The sequence below is a fragment of the Lampris incognitus genome, chromosome 9, assembly GCF_029633865.1.
Source record: "Lampris incognitus isolate fLamInc1 chromosome 9, fLamInc1.hap2, whole genome shotgun sequence".
Classification (NCBI taxonomy): domain Eukaryota; kingdom Metazoa; phylum Chordata; class Actinopteri; order Lampriformes; family Lampridae; genus Lampris; species Lampris incognitus.
The window spans coordinates 50,723,451-50,747,196 of record NC_079219.1 but is presented as its reverse complement, the minus strand read 5'-3'; the positions used below and the strand labels follow the sequence as shown (position 1 = coordinate 50,747,196).

Below are 23,746 nucleotides of genomic sequence, written 5' to 3'. Positions count from 1 at the left end.
ATACTGTGTCATTTTAAAGTAAACAGAAATTAGTTTTGAAGATAAATTTCACGGGTCACGGGTCACCCGTGGGTCGGGTCGGGAACCAATGGCTCGCGAGCATGTCCGGGTCATTGTAAAGGTGAAGAAATCAATTTTATCAGATAGCCAACTAGTTTATCCGCTTCAACCCTTGTAACGGAAAAGATGGCGAAAAGAAAAAAAGACGATGATTACCGTGCATTCCAGGCTGCGTGGACAGAGGAATTTGCATTTGTGGAGAGAGCAGGATCTGCGGTATGTCTAATATGCAATGATAAAATTGCATCGATGAAACGGTCAAATATAAAGCGGCACTTCGATACGCACCATGCTTCATTTGCATCGAAATATCCAGCGGGGGACAGCAGGAAAAGGGCATGCGAGGAGCTACAGCGGAGAGTGCAGACGAGTCAGCAGCAACTACGTGTGTGGACCAAGCAAGGTGACGGGAATTCCGCTAGCTTTGCGGGGGCTTTGGCAATAGTAAGGAATGGAAAGTCATTCACAGATGGCGAGTATGCCAAAACATTCATGCTTGATGTGGCCAATGAACTGTTTGATGACTTCCCAAATAAAGACAAGATAATCAAACGAATAAAAGACATGCCCCTGTCAGCAAGAACTGTGCACGATCGTAGCATCATGATGGCAAATCAAGTCGAGGAAACACAAATTAAGGACATAAACGCCGGGACATACTTTTCTCTCGCGTTAGATGAGTCAACAGACGTTAGCCATCTATCTCAGTGCAGTATCATTGCCAGGTATGCTGCAGGTGACACACTGCGTGAGGAAAGCTTGGCTGTTTTGCCAATGAAAGGGACAACAAGAGGAGAGGATTTATTCATGTCTTTCATGGAGTTTGCTAAAGAAAAAAAACTACCGATGGATAAACTTATTTCTGTCTGTACTGACGGTGCACCCTGTATGTTGGGGAAGAACAAAGGATTTGTAGCGCTTCTCCGTGAACATGAAAAGAGAGCCATCCTAAGTTTTCATTGCATCCTGCACCAGGAGGCGCTTTGCGCTCAGACGTGTGGCCAGGAGCTTGGCGAGGTGATGTCTCTGGTCATTCGAGTGGTCAACTTTATTGTTGCCCGAGCTTTAAATGATCGCCAGTTTAAAGCTCTGTTAGAAGAAGTTGGGAATCATTATCCCGGTCTGCTTTTACACAGCAACGTGCGTTGGTTGTCAAGGGGGAAGGTGCTCAGCCGTTTTGCGGCTTGCCTGAGTGAAATCCGGACTTTTCTTGAAATGAAAGGCGTCAAGCATCCTGAGCTAGACAACACTGACTGGCTCCTGCAGTTTCACTATCTCGTGGACATAACTGGCCATCTGAACCAGCTCAATGTGAAAATGCAAGGTATTGGAAATACAATCTCATCCCTTCAACAAGCAGTGTTTGCATTTGAAAGCAAGCTGGAAGTCTTTCTCAGGGACATTGAAACAGGTCGTCTTCTGCACTTTGAAAGACTGCAACAATTTAGAGATGCATGCTTAGCAAGTGACTCCACTCAACATCTGGATCTCCAGCAGCTAGCTGGCTTTACGTCCAATCTCCTGCAGTCATTCAAAGCACGTTTTGGAGAATTTCGTGCGCGCACTGGTCTTTTCAAGTTCATCACTCATCCACATGAGTGTGCAGTGGACAAAATCGACCTGACATGCATCCCCGGGGTCTCTATCGGAGACTTTGAGCTGGAAGTTGCTGACCTGAAGGCATCAGACATGTGGATGAGTAAGTTCAAGTCACTTAATGGAGAGTTGGAAAGTCTTGCGCGACAGCGAGCAGAGCTGGCGAGGGAACACAAGTGGACAGAAATTAAAAATCTTCAACCTGAAGACCAGCTGATTCTTAAAACTTGGAACGAGCTTCCTGTGACATACCACACAATGCAGCGTGTGAGTATTGCCGTATTGACCATGTTTGGCTCTACATATGCATGTGAACAGTCTTTCTCGCATATGAGGAACATTAAGACCAACCTACGCTCACGTTTAACTGATGGAAGCCTCAACGCCTGCATGAAGCTCAACCTCACCACGTATGAACCAGACTACAAGGCCATCAGCAAAACCATGCAGCACCAGAAGTCGCATTAAAAGTAAGACATATTTAATTTATTATACGTTAAAAATACTATATGGCTCTCAATGAAATATATTTAGAAATATTTGGCTTTTATGGCCCTCCCAGTCAAAAAGGTTCCCGACCCCTGCTCTAACACATGCATTTGTTTCATCCAGACTTGATTTCTGTGATGTTATGTTTTCAGGTCTGCCACATTCCAATCCTAAATCTTCAGATGGTTCAAAATGTAGCAGTTTGAATCCTAACTAAAACTAGAAAATTTGACCATATTACACAAATTCTCACCTCCCTTCACTGGCTTCCTATCAATGTTAAATCAGACTTCTAGGTGTTTCTGCTGACTTGTAAAATCCTAAATGGGCTTGCCCCAGCATACCTGTCTGAACTCCTTAAACCGTACATTGCATCTTGAGTTCTCCGCTGTCAAAATACATGGCTCCTGTTAGGGTGACCAGATTTTCAAAATCCCAAACCGGGACCCTAAAACGTGTACCGCACATTTGTGCACGCGCACACGCATATGCACACGCTCACAAGCTTGTCTGTCTCGCTGGACATGATACATTGAAGGATTTTTATCCCCTCCCACCAAAAAAAAAGACAGGCTAGAGTAGCCGGGGCTCGGGACACCCAGCTCTTTTAATTTTGTATTCTGTAAATTGTGTACACACTACATCCATTGCATGTCTGTCAGTCTTGGGAGAGTGATCTCTCTTCTGTTGCTCTGCCTGAGGTTTCTTCCCGTTTTCTCTTGCCGTTAGTTTTTTTAGGGTGTTGTTCCTTATCCAATGCGAGGGTCTAAGGACAGGATGTTGTATTGCTGTAAAGCTCACCGAGGACAATTTATATTTTGTGATAATGTGATAATGTGATAAAGTAATAATAAATAATAATAATAGTAATAATAATAAAACTGAAAAGTCAGTTTTATTTATATAAATAAAACTGACTTGACTCTACTATTGCACGATGCTGTTAAGTGTTCATGAGATAGCCTGTGGGAAACAACTGTTCCAGTGTCTGGTGATTTAGGTGCACATTGCTCTGCAGTGCTTGCCAGAGGGTAGAAGTTCAAACAGACTGTTCTGGGCGTGGGGATCTGTGCCGATTCTGCCTGCCTGCTTCTGAGCTCTAGAGGTGTACAAGTCCTGCAGATTGGGCAGGGGAGTGCCAATGATTTTTTTCTGCTGTCTTTACTGTTCGTTGCAGTCTGTTTCTATCCTATTTTGTTACTGCTCCAAACCAGAACGTGATGGTTGTGCACATGACAGATTCAATGACTGGCTCAACAGCTCCTGTGGCAGGCAAAATTTCCCCAATTGCCACAGAAAGAACATCCTCTGCTGGGCCTTTTTGATGATGGAGTTGATGTTGGTCTCCCACTTCAGGTCTTTGGAAATGGTAGTTCCTAGAAACTTGAAGGTCTCCACGGTTGACACTGGGCTGCTGGATATTCTTCTTCATTATTGGAAGGGCACCCACGTGGTAAAGTGCCCTTCCAGTGGAGAAATCATGATCTATTGTAGTAATGGGTGCCCTTCCAGTGGACAATAAATGTATCACGGCTTTCTGCGCACTGGTTCCCCACCGCACACAGCTGGAAACCTTTTTCTTTTTTTTTTTACCTCTGCCCCTCAAACAGCCTGAGTCCGCCGAGGAGAGAGCGGCCGTTCATTTAACAAAAATTTGTGAAAACTGGTGAAAAACTATCTGGAGTGAACTGCCTAATGTTAAGTAGCTCTTCTCTAGTGAAAGTAATCGGGATTGAGTAACCGAACACAGAGAACAAAAACAGAAAGTACTACAGAGCACTGTACCGAGGCTGCCATCCACAGCGCCATCACACACACACACACACACACACACACACACACACACACACACACATACACACAATTTCATATCTTGATATCAATACATATCACGATACAGCACATTTTCTGTAAATTCAATGAATAAATAGTTTCTGGTCCATGCCCTCCCAGAGTGTGGACAAGCTGCGTGTGTGTGTGGAGGGGCAGCCCTGCCCTCGCTGACCCAAGGAGAGCAGAGGATAGTGCAACCATGAAAAAAAAAAATCCCAATGCCCCAGTGCAGTGACGGGGACACTGTGTTGTAGGAGATACCGTCCTTCAGATGAGACATTAACCTGAGGTCCTGACTCACTGTGGTGATTAAAGATCGCATGGCACTTATCACAAAGAGTAGGGGGTTCCCCGGTGTCCTGGCAAAATTCCCAACCTGGCTCTCTCAATCTGGCCACCTAATCATCCCCCCATGTAATTGGCTCAATGATTCCTCCCTCTCCACCTCAAGCTGATATGTGGTGAGCGTTCTGGTGCAAAATGGCTGCGTGCATCACCTAGGTGGTGCTGCACATTGGTGGTGGCCGAAGTGAGTTACCCTCTTCAATGTGAAACGCTTTGGGTGTCTAGATAAAGTGCTACATAAATGTAATCCATTATTATTGTTATTATTATTAGAAAATGACAGCAAAACACAATAGATACCCTCACACTGAGCTGAAATGAAACGAGCGCACATAAATAAACACTCTCTACTGCGTTTTGCAGTCATTTATGGTCGCGTTAGTTTCTCGTCTCCTCTCTGTCATCGCGGGCGGGGCTCAGCACCTCCACACACGGAACTCAGTGGAGCGGAGGAGAGACACACAGCAGTGGAGGGTTGATGACAACTACACTAGTTACATTACTGTAAGTGCAATAAAAGCTTCACAAGTAAAAAGCCAATAAGTAATTTATTAATGTAATCCGCACAAAAGATGGACAGACTCCAAATGATGAAAAATACTGCTGTGAAGACTTTGACCTGCAACACAACAAAATGAATGATAGCGCATGAAACGACAGATGTTTTTCTATCATCACACGATATATATCATCATATCACACAGCCCTAATTCCTGTTATCGGTTCCCAGGACACCCAATTTCATGCAATACATTACGGCGGTGACCCAGTGGTTAGCACTGTTACATCACAGCAAGAAGGTCCTGGGTTCAAACCCCAGGCCGTCCCAGGTCCTTTCAGTGTGGAGTTTGCATGTTCTCCATGTGTCTGCGAGGGTTTCCTCTAGGTGCTCCGGTTTCCTCACACCATCAAAAAAGACATGCATGTTAGGGTGTCCAGGTAGCCTGGCGATCTATTCCGTTGCCTACCAACACAGGGGTCGCCAGTTTGAATTCCCGTGTTACCTCCTGCTTGGTCGGGCGTCCCTACAGACACAACTGGCCATGTCTGCGGGTGTGAAGCCAGATGTGGGTATGTCCTGGTCACTGCACTAGCGCCTCCTCTGGCCGGTCGGGGCATCTGTTCGGGGGGGAGGGGGAACTGGGGGGAATAGCGTGATCCTCCCACGCACTACGTCCCCCTGGTGAAACCCCTCACTGTCAGGTGAAAAGAAGAGACTGGTGACTCCACATGTATCAGAAAAGGCATGTGGTAGTCTGCAGCCCTCCCCAGATCGGCAGAGGGGGGGAAACAGCGACTAAGATGGCTCAGAAGAGTAGGGTAATTAGCCAAGTATAACTGGAGGAGAAAAAGTGGCTTTCTTTCTTTTTCTACAGTTTGAGGTGGCTATAGTGAAAGGTCAACTTTTAAAGTCCACATATCACACTGCAAGTTTCCTGAAAGAAAAAAAATACTTCTAAGAGTTTAATAGCACAAATAGTCAAAGTCAAGCCAAGTAAAATTTTATTTGTATAGGCCTAAATATCCACAAATATCCATCCTATTCTGCAAGCAATGCCCAAGGACACCAAAGTCCAAGTCAATATTAGATTGCTAATTTACATATTGGTGTGATACACAGCTTTAGGGGGCATAGATAAATAAATTATCAGGGATGGTCACTGCTGGAACCAGAATCAGAAGAACCGGTTCCAACACTGCAAGAACCGACTGGATGGAAACACATTTCGCTTAATGATTCCTGTCATCGGTTGCCAGGTTTTTGTCGTTACTCTTCCTGTGTTATTCTTCATGGTGACAAACAGACATCGCTTAGACAACTTGCAACTGCGAGCGTAGTGTCAGCGTTGTATGTTCAGTGAAGATGCAATGAAGAACAGCAGAATGAAAGGCTCTGACATGTGACTACGTGAAATGTCAAGCGATTATTACTTGCATGGAGGGAAATACAGCGACATTCAACTCAGTTTGCACTTTTGTTACAGACTTAAATCCAGATCTACTGACATTTTGCCCCAGCGCAAACCTTCTTTTGGCATAAAACAATGTTAAACAACTGTTGAGACTTACTTTAAGGATGCAATGGGCATTTTGTGCAAATGAGACAAGTGTATGGGTGGGTAAAACTTTTTTGCACATCAGCCTCATCACATATGCATTCATGGGAGTTACTCTTTTTACTCTTTAAACGTACGGTACATTGGGAGATTGTGGAAACAAACACTGACTGCAGTCTATGCTGTTAGTAGATAAGGTCTTGGTGATTGTGCGTACTAACGCACGTGAAACGCATCTTTTCCAGCATTTGGAAAATTTCTCCATACACACTTATGGTGATACACAAATAGGCCCAAAGTGTCAGCTGTTTAATTGATACTATGTCAGTGTAAAACTGACTGTGACATTCAAAATCCACCTTTCAGGAATCAGAAACAGTTTGTCGTTTCATTTCATGCACTTGCGTACATGAAACGGAGCACCAGGATGACTATCGGAACAGCCGGTCAGCATGGGCTAGCGGTTAGCTTAGCCTGCCCCTGCAGAGCCCTTTGAATCAGGGCTCTACAGTGTATTTCACTCGCATTTGCTCCTAAAAATAGATTTCTGCGAACTCGAAAAATAATTTGCAAGCACAGTGCGCGAGTAAAAATGACAACCTGTCGTAATATTTTTGTCCCCCTGCTGCTAATCATTCAAAAACGACAAGTCCCACATTATACAAGCCGCCACGCACCAATCACAGTCGGGGTTTCTGTGAAAGCCACTTTCGGTGTCAAGTGAGAGGAAGGTGAACACTGAAAACTGACCGTGTATGAAACGCTACAAGACTTTTAATTTGAAACGACGGATACAGGAAGTGGCGACACCAGGCTGACCATCATCACTCAAGTCAGTCAGGGACAGGCCCGTTTAAAAAGCATCGCATTGGGCGTCCGGGTGGCGTGGCAGTCTATTACATTGCCTACCAACATGGGGCTCGGTAGTTCAAATCCCCATGTTACCGCCAGCTTGGTCAGGCATCCCTACAGACACAACTGGCCATGCACGCAGGTGGGAAGCCGGATGTGGGTGTGTGTCCTGGTCGTTACACTAGCGCCTCCTCTGGTCGGTCAGGGTGCCTGTTCAGGGGGGAGGGGGAACTGGGGGGAATAGCGTGATCCTCCCATGCGCTATATCCCCCTGGCGAAACTCCTCACCGTCAGGTGAAATGAAAGCGGCTGGCGACTCCACATGTATCGGAGGAGGCATGTGGTAGTCTGCAGCCCTCCCTGGATCAGCAGAGGGGGTGGAGCAGCAACCGGGATGGCTCGGAAGAGTGGGGTAATTGGCCGGATATAATTGGGGACAAAAAAGGGGACTTTTTTTTTTTTAAATTTAAAAAAGCATCACCAAAACCTTGCTAAAAATGAAGCACATTAATGTTTATTGTGAGTGAGAGAGACGAGGAGGAGGAGCAGGAGGAGGAGGAATCCAGTGAGGGGCATTTGTAAGGTTTAACTGGTCTCCTTTGTGTCTAGTGCGCCAATGTTTGATTTTGGTGGTATGTGCTACTGCACAGATGTGTGTCCCTTAGTACACATACACACTCACAAAAAACCTGTATCGCAGGACCAATACATCTGTTAAAATGCAGTGTCAATATTTTGAAAGTGGTTTCTGTGCTTCGGTGTTAACAGAAGTGTAAAGTGAAGGTCTTCTGCACACCTGTAGGTCGACAGGTGCACAGGAGAAGGTCCGGGGCCAACAAAGCAGAAAGAACCTCCTGCACACTCTGTAATCAGAGATCTGATAAAAACGTTTCAGTATGTGGACCAAGTTTCTTTCCTCCAAAAAAAAAAAAATCCAATTTTTTTAAAAAGCTCTTGCAATATTTTATTGAAACAGTTGTGTTTCAACATGTCAGTGTTTTACAAAGCTATGTCAGTGTTTCTTCAGTATTCTGAGGCCCGTGCCAAGAGTCTGGACACCAGGATCTCACCCCGTCCACTGGTCTACACCTCACAACCGCACAGGAAGAGAAGCGCCGCCAACATTTGTTCATGTAGGAGGGTTTTTCATGAAGGGGTGGGACGATACTGGATCAAATTCCGAATCGCTCGACACAGTCTTCACGCTTTGAGACGCTCCCCGTTTCGCGAGAGCGTGTGTTATCAATGCTAGAACCACCGGGATTTCACTCCTACCTAAAACGACCATGGGCGGTCAAAATGACCGCCGGTTTTTAAACTCTATATTCTGTCAAGATAAATCCCCAACTGAGATATTAAAGCACTGCATACGTTAGTGTGTCTTGTTAGGAAACGACTGACAACAAAATGATCATTTTAACAACTTGAATACTGTAGCGAATTCAGGGGGCAGCCGGGATTCGCCGTAACTGGGATGCGTTTGGCTTCCACATCAGCTCTGTGCCGCTGAAGGTCCTCCATCTCATCGTGCCAAGACAATAAAATGACCTGCGTGATAACAATCACTTCAGTCCCGAGCTGATGCACAGCACAGCAGTCTGGCTGAGTGACAGCGATGCTAAAACATACCGATGAAGGGCGTCCAGGTGGCGCAGCGGTCTATTCCGTTGCCTACCAACACAGGGATCACTGGCTCAAATTCCCGTGTTACCTCCAGCTTGGTCGGGCGTCCCTACAGACACAGTTGGCCGTGTCTGCGGGTGGGAAGCCGGATGTGGGTATGTGTCCTGGTCGCTGCACTAGCGCCCCCTCTGGTCGGTCAGGGCGCCTGTTAAGGGGGTAGGGGAAACTTGGGGGGACAGCGTGATCCTCCCACGCGCTACGTCCCCCTGGTGAATTTCCTCACTGTCAGGTGAAAAGAAGCGGCTGGTGACGCCACATGCAACGGAGGAGGCATGTGGTAGTCTGCAGCCCTCCCCGGCTAGGCAGAGGGGGTGAAGCAGCGACCGGGACAGCACAGAAAATAGGGTAATTGGCCAAGTATATTTGGGAAGAAAAGGGGGGGGGGGAATCCAAAAAAAAAAAATCATACGGATGATGACCCTCTGGGACAAGAGGACGCCTACACTGGCTGCACAGAGGACAGTGCTCCACTATGCAGAGCAGACTGTAGACATTACTCTACACGGTTATACCTGCCATGTGTGTAAACGGCAGACTAGTGAGTTTCTGCTGAATAAAGCTCCTCTTCTGTTACTCCCGCAGGTCCGAGGCCACTGGGTACTGCACAAAACACCCACCGCGAAAAGAAACTTGACTTCACACATTTACCCTCTCTCACTCATTCACTGCTCTCCATCTCGGCGTTCTCTTTCCCTTCCTTCTGCCACAACCCTCATTTCCCCTCTTCATGTCTGTGTCTCCTTCTGTCACTCTCCTTTCTCTGCTTCCATCTCTATCTGTCCCTGACTCTTTTTGTCTGTCTGTGTCCCTCTCTCCCCGTCCGTTTGTCTTTCTCTCTCTAACATTACTGTAATGACACACAAGGCTCTTTTGTGTGTTTGCAGGCCCCCCTCCTGACACACAGATGCTCTCGCTCTGTCTCCATCTCTTTCTGTCTCTCTCTCTCTCTGTGCGTGTGTGTGTCTCTCTCTCTCTCTCTCTGTGCGTCTCTCTCTCTCTCTCTCTCTGTGTCTGTCTGTTTGTCTGTCTGTCTCTGTCTTCTCTCTCTCACTGTTTCTCTCTCTTTCATTCTCTCCCCCTCTGTCTGTCTCTCTCTCTCTCTCTCTCTCACTGTCTCTCTCTCTTTCTCACAGTTGGCCAGCCGTTCAGTTGGAACCCCTGCTGTAAGGTGCTGTGAGGACACTGACACAGCGTGTTTGTGTGTGTGTGTGTGTGTGTGTGTGTGTGTGTGTGTGTGTGTGTGTGTGTGTGTGTGCGTGTGTGTTTTACAAAGCCACTTGCTGCTGAAGCCTGGCCACAGGTCTGACCTATAACCTTCCTTTGTTTTGATGGGTGATTTAGCGGTAGGGGCTGTGTTTCCATGTCCATGTGTGTGCGTTTCTGTGTTCATTGTGATGGGATTAAGTGTCTCACTCACTTTCTCTGTCCTGTCCCTCTCCAGTCTGTGATTCTTTCAGTGTGATTTGCCTTGACAAACTACAACATCTCCAGTTTCAGAACAACGTGTAAGTGGAGTTGTAGCGTTGGCGCTCTCTTGCAGAAAAACAGGAAGAACAACGGTGTCCATATGACCCACTTAACCACTGGGCAGATGAAACCGACATTATTCTTGTGCTGCAGAAATATACCTTGTCTGTTTCTCTGTCATGTTGACTTACTCTCATCCTCTCTCTCTCTCCTGTATTGTTCCCTTTCCCTTCTCTCCCTTTTTTCTCTCCCCATTTTCCTTTTTCTGTCCTCTCGCTCCAATCTCCCCATTCTGCTTTCTTCCCACTCTTTTTTTCTCCCTCTCTCCTGATACAACAGGTGAACACCATTACCTATCTGGCAGAAGAGAAAACCACCATTAGTAATTCTGTGGGTCTTCAGGGACCAGTATGAAAATTACCCTGTCTAGAGACATTTCTCTGAATGGTGCAGAGGCCTCAGAAACCACATTTAGTCAAGACTGTGTGAAGCCAACGCTTACAAAGTAACTACTACTACTACTCCTACTACTACTACTAGTACTACTTTTGGCTGCTCCTGTTACGGGTCGCCACAGCGGATCATCCATTTCCATCTCTTCCTGTCTTCTGTATCTTCCTCTGTCACACCAGCCACCTGCATGTCCTCTCTCACCACATCCATAAACCTCCTCTTTGGCCTTCCTCTTTTCCTCTTCCCTGGCAGCTCCATATTCAGCATCCTTCTCCCAATATACCCAGCATCCCTGCTCCACACATGTCCAAGCCATCTCAATCTTGCCTCTCTTGCTTTGTCTCCAAACCGTCCAACTTGAGTTGTCCCTCTAATATATTCGTTCCTGATCCTGTCCTTCTTCGTCACTCCCAATGAAAATCTTAGCATCTTCAACTCTGCCACCTCCACCTCCACCTCCTGTCTTTTCATCAGTGCCACTGTCTCCAAACCATATAACATAGCTGGTCTCACAACCATCTTGTAAACCTTCCCTCTAACTCGTGCTGGTACCCTTCTGTCACAAATCACTCCTGACTCCACCCACTCTCTTCTTCACTTCTCTTCTGTACTCCTCGTTACTTTGGACAGTTGACCCCAAGTATTTAAACTCATACATTGTCCTCCCTCTCATTCACGCATATGTATTCTATCTTGCTCCTTCCGACTTTCATTCCTCTTCTCCCCAGTGCATGCCTCCACCTCTTCAGGCTCTCCTCAACCTGCACCCTACTCTCACTACAGATCACAATGTCATCTGCAAACATCACAGTCCACAGAGATTCCTGCCTGATCTTGTCCGTCAACCTGTCCATCACCACTGCAAACCAGAAAGGGCTCAGAGCTGATCCTTGATGTAATCCCACCTCCACCTTGAACCCATCTGTCATTCCAACCACACACCTCACCATTGTCACACTTCCCTCATACGTATCTTGCACCACTCCTACATACTTCTCTGCAACTCCTGACTTCCTCATACAATACCACACCTCCTCTCTCGGCACCCTGTCATATGCTTTCTCTAAATCCACAAAGACACAGTGTATCTCCTTCTGGCCTTCTCTATACGTCTCCATCAACATTCTCAAAGCAACATCTGTAGTGCTCTTTCGGGCATGAAACCATACTGCTGCTCGCTAATCATCACCTCTCCTCTTAACCTAGCTTCTATTACTCTTTCCCATATCTTCATGCTGTGGCTGATCAACTTTATACCTCTGTAGCTGTTACAGCTCTGCACATCACCCTTATTCTTGAAAATCAGTACCAGTATGCTTCTTCCCCACTCCTCATGCATCCTCTCACTTTCCAGGATTGTGTTAAACAATCTAGTTAAAAAATCCACTGCCATCTCTCCTAAACACCTCCATGCCTCCACAGGTATGTCATCAGGACCAACCGCCTTTCCACTCTTCATCCTCTTCATAGCTGCCCTCACTTCCTCCTTGCTAATGCACCGCACTTCCTGATTCACTATCCCTACATCATCCAACCTTCTCTCTCTCATTTTCTTCATTCATCAACCCCTCAAAGTACTCTTTCTCAACACACTCTCCTCACTTGTCAGCACATTTCCATCTCTATCCTTGATCGCCCTAACCTGCTGCACATCCTTCCCAGCTCGCTCCCTCTGTCTAGCCAATCGCCACAAGTCCTTTTCTCCTTCCTTAGTGTCTAACCTGTCATACAACTCACCATACACCTTTTTCTTTGCCCTTGCCACCTCTCTGTTCATTTTACGCTGCCTCTACTTGTACTCGTGTCTACTTTCTTCATCTCTCTAACTATCCCACTTCCCCCCCCTTTTCTGCCCAACTGTATCCGGCCAATTACCCTACTCTTCTGAGTCGTCCTGGTCGTTGCTCCACCCCCTCTGCCGATCCGGGGAGGGCTGCAGACTACCACATGCTTCCTCGGAGTTGCCAGTTGCTCCTTTTCACCTGACACTGAGGCATTTCGCCAGGGGGACATAGCGCATGGGAGGGAGGATCATGCTATTCCCCCTAGTCCCCCCAGTTCCCCCTCCCCCCCGAACAGATGCCCCGACCGGCCAGAGGAGGCGCTAGTGCAGACACACACCCAAATCCGGCTTCCCACCCGCAAACACAGCCAGTTATGTCTGTAGGGACACCCGACCAAGCTGGAGGTAACATGGGGATTCAATCCGGCAATACCTGCGTTGGTAGGCAACAGAATAGACTGCCATGCTACCAGGATGCCCTGGCTATCCCACTTCTTCTTTGTCAGCCTCTTCCTCTGTATACTTTGCTGTACTTCCTCATTCCACCACCAAGTCTCCTTGTCTTCCTTCCTCTGTCCTGATGACACACCAAGTACCTTCCTAGCCGATTAAGGGCCGCTCTGATGGCTGAGTGGAATAAACCGCCGTTCTTGCAATCCGCTCGTCATGTGGCTGGGAAGTTCATATCCCAGACTCGCCGTAACCGGTCATGGCCAAGGCGTTCACAGGGTAAGGCATTCATTAGGCCACCCTTACCCGAGGGATAGTGGGTGTAGATCAGTGTAGTGTTCGGGGACTCGTCGTTCTCCAGCGACCCCTCTGGCCCATCCGGGCTCCTGCAGCCAAGCAACCGAAAGCATTCTCCCTACGTCTCCTTCGCAGCCTGAAGGTAATTCAATCCATATGAGGCTTCAGCGTGTGAAATAGCAATAGCAGCCGACACGATTTTGAAGGAAGCTGGTGTTACGAGTATCTCCTTCCTGTGGAAACGTGAGCCGGGGGAGTTATTCGACAAGAGTTCCAGCCATATGCCATTGGGTTAATCGGGTGGGATAAGGGGGAAAAACTAGAAATATTTGTTTTTTTTAAAGTACCTTCCTAGCTGTCTCCCTCACTATTTCTGCAGTGGTTGCTCAGCCATCTGGCAACTCTTCACTACCACCCAGTGCCCGTCTTAACTCCACCCTGAACTCCACACAAGTCTTCCTTCTTCAACTTCCACCATTTGATCTTGGGCTCTGCCTTCACTCACTTCTTCTTCTTGGTCTCCAAAGTCATCCTACAGACCACCATCCAGTGCTGCCTAGCTACGTTCTCTCCTGTCACCACTTTGCAGTCTGCAATCCCTTTCAAATCGCACCTTCTATGTAAGATATAGTCCACTTATGTGCACTTTCCTCCACTCTTGTACGTCACCCTGTGTTCCTCCCTCTTCTTGAAATATGTATTCACCACAGCCATTTCTATCCTTTTCGCAAAATCCACCACCATCTGTCCTTCCATATTTCTCTCCTTGACAATATATGTACCCATCACCTCCTCATCACCTCCGTTCCCTTCACCAACATGCCTACTGAAGTTGGCTAGTTACTTTTACAAAGTTACTAACACTAATGCAACATTAATCTGTATATAACTTTAACACAACTTTCAGGTTGGATTGCCCGCCATTAGCATGAGGGGCTATGGGACAGACATGTATACTCACATATACACAAAAACTCCAACTCACACATGCACTAAGTACTTACCAGCAGGTGAGGATGCTGGCAGAGGTGAAGAGGATTATGGGTACCGGGTAGGAGGCACACAGCAGCCCATGATGGTAGAAAGCTGCCGAGATCTTTTCTCTGAGCCGCTCGTGCAGCGTCATCCTGTCGGGTAGGGTCAGCTGCCGGCCATGAGGGGGCGCTGTACGGCCGAGTACGGGGCGCCGCAGGGCATCCAGGGACCTGCCGGGGTATCAGGGACACAGTACCAACAGGTTATCAACCATGAAGACTGAATAAAGGTATATTTCAATACCAGGGACAAGCCACAGCCAGAGCTCAACAACCTGCTGACTTAAATTGCGGCCTGTCATAAGTTTTCCAATAAATATCAAACTTTTATCTTCAACTAGTTCATGAAAATCTGATGTAAAGTACGCCGTTGTCAAACCCACCAAACACTGCAAACCACACACACACACACACACACACACACACACACACACACACACACACACACACACACACACACACACACACACACACACACACACACACACACACACACACACAATATAAGCAAGTTTTTCATCACCGTCAGTTGAGCTGCTGGAAAACAGGCAGGAAAACAGATTGGTATGGATGTGGAGGAGGCTAAGCATCAGCATCTCTCAAGATAGTGAAGCCAACAGACATAAATAAGAGTCTGGTGGACCCCAACATGGATGTTGACACATCATGGGACAAGACTTTTTTAAAGAACATAAAGTTGCTGTCGGGCAATAACTACGCAACTGAAAATTTGGTGATTTTCTTTTTATTACATAAACTGATTGTATATGTACTGCATTAAGTGTTGTGAACACTTCAGTGTTCCTACACAAATGAAAAGTGTTTATGAAGCCTGTGAAAATGTAATGTTTGGTTATAAAATAGTAAAATTATACTGATTTTGTAGCCAGAATAATTGATATTGATTATACTGATTTTCTTATCAGTATTTATATTAGTAATTAGACCATTTTCGTAATTGCATAAGCCCACTCATGAGGAGGCTCGCTTGCAGTATTGTGTGTGTTAGCGGGCAGCGATAAAACACAAATGTGTCTCTCAAAGAGCAGAGAAAACTTCCGCTGATTTGCTGAAACTAGTCAATTTTTCCGCTTCCGGTGTGGGAAGATGGTGGCACAAATTCATGTTTGCAGCGGCCTCAGTCAGTACTGGTGTGGGAAGATGGCGACGCGAATTCACATTTGCAGGGAGAGCTGGCGCTGGATTGGCTGGGAGAGGTTGGTCAACATTTGAATTGTACAACTGGTTTTTATAGAGCTTAGTCACTTGTATCCCGGGGGGCAGCTGGCTCTGATAGACCACCACCCAGGATATTTCAACCATGCCAGACAGATAAAAATTCTGGCTGTGCCAAATCTTCAGCTGGGATGAACGGTGGTGGTGGGCTGCCCCCATCCCGTACCACAGACCTCAGCCGTGGTCCTGTTGGCTACAGAGAAATGCCACGATAAACCAAGGACTACATTTACATTTAAGGAAATAATGTGGCTATAAAGCAGATAAAAAAAAATTAATAATAACCAGTTTGAATTATATATCTGTGCTTGACTTTTATTTGTTGCCAAGTGTGATCATACATGTAGGTTACATGTGAATTACAAATGTAAAGAAAAACAGCATAGGGCAGTAAAGTAATGCAGGGTCGTCTACAATACAGGAAAACATTATATTCTACTTATTTAGCTTACATATAAAATGCAAGATAACTACTTAATAGTTTGACAAACTCACACATTAACTATTGGCCTTTATATTGTGCCAACAATATAAAGGCCAATATGAATTACATATTCGTGAATGAGAGGGAGGACAGCGGAATGGTGAGGATGCAAGGAGTAGAGGTGATGAAGGCGTATGAGTTTAAATACTTGGGGTTGACTGTCCAAAGTAATGGGGAGTGCAGAAGAGAGGTGAAGAAGAGAGTGCAGGGAGGTCGCAGTGGGTGGAGAAGAGTGTCAGGAGTGATTTGGGACAGAAGGGTACCAGCACGAGTTAAAGGGAAGGTTTACAAGATGGTTGTGAGACCAACTATATTATATAGTTTGGAGACAGTGACACTGCTGAAAAGACAGGAGGTGGAGCTGGTGGGGGCAGAGTTGAAGATGCTAAGATTTTCATTGGGAGTCACGAAGAAGGACAGGATTAAGAACGAGTATATTAGAGGGACAGCTCAGGTTGGATGGTTTGGAGACAAAGCAAGAGAGGCAAGATTGAGATGGCTTGGACATGTGTGGAGGAGAGATGCTGGGTATACTGGGAGAAGGATGCTGAATATGGAGCTGCCAGGAAAGAGGAAAAGAGGAAGGCCAAAGAGGAGGTTTATGGATATGGTGAGGGAGGACATGCAGGTGGCTGGTGTGACAAAGGAAGATGCAGAGGACAGGAAGAGATTGAAATAGAAGCCCCATTGTGGTGACCCCTAACAGGAGCAGCTGAAAGTAGTAGTAGTAGTAGTAGTAGTAGTAGTAGTAGTAGTAGTAGCAGTAGTATTATGCCAACACACTTTCCTTTGTGTCAAGCTGATGATTTAATTTTTCTTTCTTAAAATATCACGATGACATTACTCATATAATCACAACAGTGACTTTTTGTTCTTCTGCTGTGAAATAAGACCTCCACTGTTTGTTGCCCTCTGAATACATTATAAATCCTCCATTGAAAGTGACTTTTTAAGTTCACCGTTAACGCCCTTAGTTCAGTCTCAGCCCATCCGGAGGTGAATGAATTTGATCCCCAAGTGGAAGAAGTTTTTTTTGGAATGTATAATTTTGGATATGCCATGTTTGGCTCACTCAAGCCAAATTCTAAATAAACCTGAATGAGCATCCGGGTAGCATACCGGTCTATTCCATTGCCTACCAACACAGGGATCGCCGGTTAGAATCCCCGTGTTACCTCCAGCTTGGTCGGGCGTCCCTACAGACACAATTGGCCGTGTCTGTGGGTGGGGAGCCAAATGTGGGTATGTGTCCTGGTCACTGCCCTAGCGCCTCCTCTGGTCAGTTGAGGCGCCTGTTCAGAGGGGGGGGGAATGGCGTGATCCTCCCACACCCTACGTCCCCCTGGCGAAACTCCTCACTGTCAGGTGAAAAGAAGCGGCTGGCGACTCCACATGTAGCGGAGGAGGCATGTGGTAGTCTGCAGCCCTCCCTGGATCAGCAAAGGGGGTGAAGCAGTGGCCGGGACGACTCGGAAGAGTGGGGTAATTGGATGGGTACAATTGGGGAGAAAAAAAAAGGGGGGATTCTAAACCTGAATTCTTTTAAACCCCATTTGTGCAACAGCCCCCAAGTGAATGTAACAGACTACCTGACAGAACAGAAAACCAGCGGTACTGGCTGAGCCTGCAGACCGGATAGAGAACAGTTGGTTTACAGAATTCAGATGTTTCAGCAGCAACATGACAGATAAAGCACTCGAGCAAAGATTACACACCCTGCTCCACAAATAAGATGTCGACAAAAATGAAGCCAAAACCAAATCCTGGTCGACTACACACACACAAATTCCCATCTAAGGAAAAAAATTGTTCAATGAATGATGCACCGTCATGTACATCACTGTACATATAGCGGAAGTAAACTGCCAACCTGATCAATAGACCTACATCTTGAAGCGTTCCTCTGCTCTGCCGAGGCAAATGTCTGCAGGAACCAGTAGTGTGTGGTGCCAGTCTACAGCTCCTGTCTTCACTGGTGGGGCTCACTGCCATTTCATACAGTAGGTGGGTTTAGTCAGCATACTACACCCACTTGAATCAGACACACAGCGTACTGCTGGTGTTTATGGCAAACACGCTACCGCGGGAAGGTTTTTTTTTCCTCCTGAAACCAGCTCATACAGGTTCTTCATGCTATGGAACGGGACTGAAACACACGGCTTATTGACCGGCTTGTAAGGTGTGCACATGTTCCCTCAAATTCCTTCCCGGAGAAAAAGCAAAGCTCAGTCTGAGCGGCTCCACAGACACAAACAAATGTCAAATGTCCCAACAATCACACCCAGTAGGAAGGGGGGGGGGGAGAAAAAAAAAACGAATAAAAAAAAACCAGGGTGTTGCCTTCCCCAATAACAACAGGCCCTTTGTGACACAACAGCGGTTGATTTCCCACCTCTTGGTTTATGCAACAGGCTGTGTTGCAGTCCATCTCTGACGCAAGCCTTCAATCGAACCTCAGTCAAAAGTCATCGGGCGTTCACACCGCATGGCGTTCAAACTGCCGCCAACAACACTGACCACGGCCACATCACGTCCCCGTCTGTGACTGCGGCATCTGCCGGCAGGTGAACCTTTGGGCCACAGCGCCACTCAACAGCCAATCACGCAAAAGTGCTGCTGTATGACCCGCCCATCACCACAGCTACCAATCACTGAATGCAAAACTGTCAATCAAAGAGGAAGATAATGTCATGATCATTTTAAATTCCCAGCTAGGCTGACTAGACCCTAACCCTAGTAATACATGTTTTTTTTAATCACTGTGTTTTGTGCGAAATAAACAGAGAATACAATTAATTAAACTCATTATTAAAACCTCAGCATGTCCACTGGCGTCCTGGACATGGCCAGTCGCAAAACAATTTACTTTTCCAACCAGTCTCCACTGACTTAAAGGCTCAGCTCTGCCAAGCAGTGCTGAGAGTGACCCAGTGTGCCGTCACGCTGTTTAACCCTCTGTCCTGGACCGCTGCATTAGTGTCTAATTATACCAACCAGTCTCACCGCCGTCACAGCCTCGCCTCCCCAGGTTGCTATTCAACACCATCACCTTGACAGATTAAAAAAAAAAAAAAAAACTAAAAACACTCAGGTCTGTCACATAGACAGACAGTTACCACAGTGAGTAGAGCTATGAGGCGTGCTCTGTCCCGAGAGCGTACCTGCAGCAGGGAGGCCAGGAAACCTCCCGGGTTTGAGGCCGTTTACACCCACAGAATGCAGATGCTCTGGGTTTCAGGAGCTTGGCTGGTGCTTGCTGGTTCACGCAGGGCTCCCTTCTCTTCTCGGCGGAGGGTAACGTGTGAGATTGATCAGCTCTCCCCACCGGGAGCTGCGGAAACATTCCCACCAAGGGCCGTGAGTTCAGCTCAGAAGTCTCTTGATGTGCTACTAAAAATACTTTATACAGTAAACACGGTGGAGTCCCAGTGCGCCGACACGATGCTCAAGAGAAAAGCTTTGCAGCCGAGGCTTCAGAAACAGACCTCTCCCTCTCCGTAAGGGAGATGTAGTTCATAAACCTCTAGTCCATGTCGCTCTCTGGGAGGGGGAAATCCTCAATGACTGCCTACCTCCCTCTCTGTGTCCTGCTACCTCTCTCTTCCTCCCTCCCTGTCAGGTAGGGTGTGTGGTGTGCTCTGGGGTTACGTGGGTGCATCAGAAGGCCCTGGTTTGGCAGGTGCTCAGCAGCGTCTCCGTCAGTGAGCTAATCCGGGATTGAGCTGATCGGAAACACAGTGAGCACAGCTAAGGCCCGTGGCCGCCCGCACCGTCCCCCACCCCTGGCTGCCCCCCCCCCTTCCTCCTCCTTCACTTCCTTCTGGACACAGTGCTCCCAGGTAGGCCACCATAGTGTGCTGGGAAATTCTGGCTGGAAAATCAGGACAGGGTTCGGGGGGATGAAGGCTTTAAAACAAAAGTACAACAATCTAAACAAGGCAGGCTGTATAGTTGCTGCAAAAGCTACATTATGGACTATTGACCCATGGTTGTCAATGCTGCCACATTTGACTGTGTGTATACTGACTTCAAGGCAACACAAACAATTGCGAGAAGGTTAAACCAACTACACCATGGTGCCGGGGGGGGGGGGGTGAAATATTCAACTACTGCAATTTAGCCAACAAGCCTGAGCATATCCAAGTGTCTAAAGGTAATACTTTTTTGCTATGTAAATGTCTTCTTGCTCATAAAAACCACACGAAATGTGTTTATAATGAAAGTGCCCTCTAGCCTCACACAGCCAGGCTAAATCTCACCAGCTCAATTTGAGTGCCTCCTCTATCAGCCACTTAAATCAGGTGACCAGCTAGTTTCAAGCTTGTTCTTTTTGACGGAGCATAGTGAAACGTGTGTGGTGTGTATTGGGATTAATCAGCCAATGTGGGTGAGAAATGAGAAAAAACAAACAAAGAGTTTGTGTTCTAACCACAACAAACTAACACATGACTACACGTTTTATTCTGTAAAATTTCATAATTTAAAAACCAGAAAAAATTCCAGATATTAAACAATCTAAAAGAACATTCTGTATGCCTACCACATGAATTGCCAATACCTACTCGTAAACAATTACACCCTATGACATAAGGAATTTTGTGCACCGCAGGGCAAAATTTGATTACGAAGATCACTGTGGGACTATGTAGCTTAATCAGGTAGCGTGCCGATTAGGTTAGATTTGTATGGCAGCTTGCCTACAGCATTGCCGTCAGCAAAGAAAGTTGTGTTGTGCTCATGCAAGGTATGTTATCAACATTGGCTTAAACATTAGGCTGGTATACTTGCACTACCACTCTACAGCCAGTACTTAAAAAAAGTCAAGTATGCAAAAAATATTGGCTTACCTCTTAACCACTGCCAAAAATTCCCAATTTGAAAGCATCTCCAGGGCCTAGAGTTTTCACTGGATTACTCTGGAACTTTCAGAATCAAACCACTCATGTAGAACACCTTATCAAAGGCCTTGCCACAAAACACAAGAGTCCAGGGTGGTTCAGGCTGTATCTATTCTCAGAAGTATAACTGCATCAAGATTCACATCCATTTGTGCAGGACGAGGAAGCATGTGATTCTGCCCAGTGCAGCATAAAAACCTGGTCACAACTGTGCGGACAAGCTTGCTGTGGGCGAATGAGCTGTGGTTTTATTGCACGGGGACCTTTTACTACTGATGATACAAGGGATAAAACAGTTTGTCAATCAGTAACCATTATCAAATCACATATGACCAGTAACGACACTCCCCAAGGTTTGCAATACAAGTCAGAGAATTGACAGGCAGCTCGTCATGTATGGGGGGGGGGGGGGGGTTTCCAGGTAACTCACTTTTTAGACAGAAAGGGGGGAAATGGGAAGAGTGAAATATCAGCCAATAAAGAGCAACTGAATTAATTAGTATTTTTCTGCAAGTAACCCCTGGAAAGATAAATTGGGTCGAGTAGAACAGTCCATGTTATAACGGGTATCAGAAACTAGCAACAGTCACCCATTTCACAACAGAGCAAACAGCTCCCACAAGGCTCTGAACTTCACACAGGGACGTTAGAGTGATGCAACCCTGTCGCAACATCACCTGCCAGAAGTAGAACAGCGACAGTAAGCTCAGCTATGGCGGTACCGAACTATTGCCAGTTCCAAATTAAAATCACACAAAACAGGCTCGCAAACTGGCTGTGATTTGGGGAGGGGGGGGGACAGGCCCTTTCCAGAAGACATGCTCGTGCCACTACCTAGTTAGCTAAGGTGGGCTAGCTAGACGGCGAACTGTCAAGTGTCTGTTAGCATAAGTTAGCATATCAGCGTCACGGAACAAGGAACATTTTTACACTTGCTGGCTATGTGAGATGGGCTGAATGAACCCAGTGAACCCAGTTCCAGATAAGACGTGTTTAACACTTCCATACAGGCAACGGTTTAAACGTTACACGGCAGATAAATACAACCACGGCAATGTTGCTAAGTAAGCTCGTACTGTTAAACGCATAACAACAGTGTCAACTAGCAACTAAACCATTTCACCGGCGTGGTGACGATGTTCCAAGTTAAAAAACAAACAAACGTGGGTCATCAAGTTCGGGCAGTTTTTCTTTTTAACATCATCAAGGATATTTAGGACACCCCGGTGAGTTTGCCAGCTGAGCCAAATGCGCAGGCTATCTACAATAATAGTTGGAAGTGGTGGGGCAGTGGTCTGGGACTCCCATGCTTTCTACAACCGCGGAGCTAACTAGTTTACTAGGCAGTCGGTGATGCTACGGAGCTAGGGGAGTAGCTGAAACGTACACGGGCACACTTGCCTGGACGAGAACCTCTTGGCTCACAGGATCCCGCTCTGCAGCCGTCGTCGTTGTCCTCTTGAAATAACTGATGAGAAACCACGTTTTTTTTAATGCACAGACTCTCTTAAATTCCTCGATCTGGTTTACAGTCACTGGTTGTCAAATCCCCACTGAGCCCTCTCAACTCCGACCTCTCATTGTGGAAAGACGGTGATACAGCGACCTCTGGCGGCGGCGTCTTCTTCTGCTTCTGCTAATTCTTCTGCTTCTTCTTCTTCTGCTTTTTCTTCGTCGTCTTCTTCGGCTTCATCTTCTTGTTCCATTCTTAGATGTTGCACTACCGCCACCTATTGAAACGTGAGAACTTCACTACTTTGTGCACCCAAAGTGATCCCATTCAGGACATTGTCCACCAGCCTGAGTTGACGCAAATGCTTCCCGCAATGTTAACATTTGATCTTCTCCAGATATGTCAGAAACATTCAAATATCTCCTGGCAGCGTCCAGCACCATCTTGGTTCTTTCCAACTTCCCCTTTAAGCAGTGCAATTTATGAGCATGGCAATGAATGCCAAAACCTTTTCTCGTATTCTGGTCAGTATCTGGCAGATATTCTGGTTAGGTCCATTCCATTTCTGCTCCAGTTCTTCTTGTAATTTCTCTCCAATTTCTCAGCAGTCGCCAGTCAAGCAGCTTCGTCAGGCCAGAGGAAGCCTACAGGAGTGACGATAGGATAGGATAGGATAGGATAACAAAGCCAGACATACACTCACAAAGGAGATCAGAGTAACAAAAAGGTGCTACTCTGAAAAGTTTAAAATAAGGTTTTCTGCCAACGACCCATCATCAGTCTGGAGAGGTTTGAAAGACTTTACCAACTGAAGGAGACCATCCCCCCACACTGCAGGGAACCAACTTGGCTGACGATCTAAATGGGTTTTGCTGCAGGTTTGATAAGTGAACGTTCAGACCCCTCACTTTCTCTGGCCACAACACACAACCAACTGCACCCCCCTGCCAGCCCCTCTCCCCTCCCCACCGAACCCCACCTGCACTCAGGATATGGTAAGGACATGCACCAGCTCTCCTAGAGACAGAAGACCAGGTAGGCACTGGGCCCGGATGGTGTGTCACACTCCTGTCTTAGTCTGTGCTGACCAGCTGGCCCCCATGTTATGTCTGCACACATCGACAGTGCTGCATTTGATTTGGTGCTGTTCTATTGTGCTGGGATCGATTGGTGATGCCTGCGGGCTCTGGGTTGTTTGATCGGGTCTGCCTTTGATGCTGTGTCAGTCTAAATAAAGAATGCCACGGAGAGGTTGTGTCGAGCGACAGCGCTGTGT

The 23,746-nt window shown here is 46.7% G+C and overlaps 1 protein-coding gene across 1 annotated transcript in view; it reads right to left on the bottom strand.

Annotated features, from left to right (window-relative positions):
• The window catches only part of scap (SREBF chaperone), an 89,283-nt gene extending 68,012 nt beyond the window's left edge, over positions 1-21,271 (bottom strand). Inside the window, exons 1-2 of the mRNA XM_056285831.1 lie at positions 20,967-21,271; positions 14,370-14,570 (exon numbers count right to left, since the gene is read on the bottom strand). Coding sequence (XP_056141806.1) covers positions 14,370-14,570; positions 20,967-21,004 — 239 coding nt within the window. The 5' untranslated portion in view covers positions 21,005-21,271. The remainder of the gene's footprint in view (positions 1-14,369; positions 14,571-20,966) is intronic.
• Positions 21,272-23,746: the final 2,475 nt, after the last annotated feature.